We start from the raw sequence: 933 nt of genomic DNA on the forward strand, positions 1-933 counted from the left end.
GGCCCTGCTGTTCCCCGGCAGCTTCCCGAGAAACCATGGGGCTGGGGAATGTGGGGGATTCAGCCCTTCCCCCCTCAACCTGCACAGCGTTCCCTTCCGCCCAACCAAGGCCCGCCAGCATCCCTCCATCCCTCCCTCAGCTCCCCCCCCCCAGGGGCGTGCACAGTGGGGAGGGCCTGAGGTCCCCCACCATTCAGGGGAAAGTGTCAGGGATGGACATTGGCGGTTCCCAGGGTTCCCCGTGAGCGAGGACTTGCAAGCCTTCAGGCCTTTTCCCCCAGAACTCAGCACGCCCTGTGCTCACTCCATCCCACTCAGGTTCCCAATGCGGCGATTCTGTGAGGATCTGTCCCGGGACATTCCATCCATTTCTCATGCCCCCCTGGGGAGCGGCCCAGACAGAATGTCAGTGGCTGCAGCAGGCGGGTTACTAGCGGGCAGAGGGGACCCCCGCCCCCTTTTCCTCTGGTGATGCAGCCGTGCCCCGTGGAGCTGTGGCTGCCCACGTGAGGCCCATTTCCCACTTTCTAGGGTGAGGGCCTTGGGAAGGGGGGTCCCTCGGGGATGGTTGTGGGACCTGCTGCCGCCTGGCCTGCACTCTGACCTTCGACCTGGTAGGTGGATGCAGATGACGTCATTACCAAAGAGGAGCAGATCTTCCTGCTGCACCGAGCCCAGGCCCAGTGTGAGGAGCGGCTCCAAGAAGTCCTGCGCAGGCCAGGTGGGCGGGGCGGGGCGGCCGAGGGGCGGGGCCGGGGGAAGGCGGGAGCCAGTCTGCAGAACCAAGTGGCATCAGGGCAGGTGGGTCAGGTAAGGGGCGGGGGGGGGGGGGGGGGGGGGGGGCCTCGGGGAGACCCGGGAGAAACCGGGGTGTCCCCCCCACCCCCCAGAAGGGGGGGGGGGGGGGGGGCCAAAAAAAGTTTTTTTTTTTTT

The 933-nt window shown here is 66.2% G+C and overlaps 1 protein-coding gene across 1 annotated transcript in view; it reads left to right on the plus strand.

Moving 5' to 3' along the window:
* The window catches only part of PTH1R (parathyroid hormone 1 receptor), an 11,160-nt gene that overhangs the window by 1,237 nt on the left and 8,990 nt on the right, over positions 1–933 (plus strand). Inside the window, exon 2 of the mRNA XM_023747532.1 lies at positions 619–721. Within this exon, the coding sequence (XP_023603300.1) occupies positions 619–721 (103 nt within the window). The remainder of the gene's footprint in view (positions 1–618; positions 722–933) is intronic.

This window comes from Myotis lucifugus, unplaced genomic scaffold (genome assembly GCF_000147115.1).
Source record: "Myotis lucifugus unplaced genomic scaffold, Myoluc2.0 scaffold_899, whole genome shotgun sequence".
NCBI lineage: Eukaryota > Metazoa > Chordata > Mammalia > Chiroptera > Vespertilionidae > Myotis > Myotis lucifugus.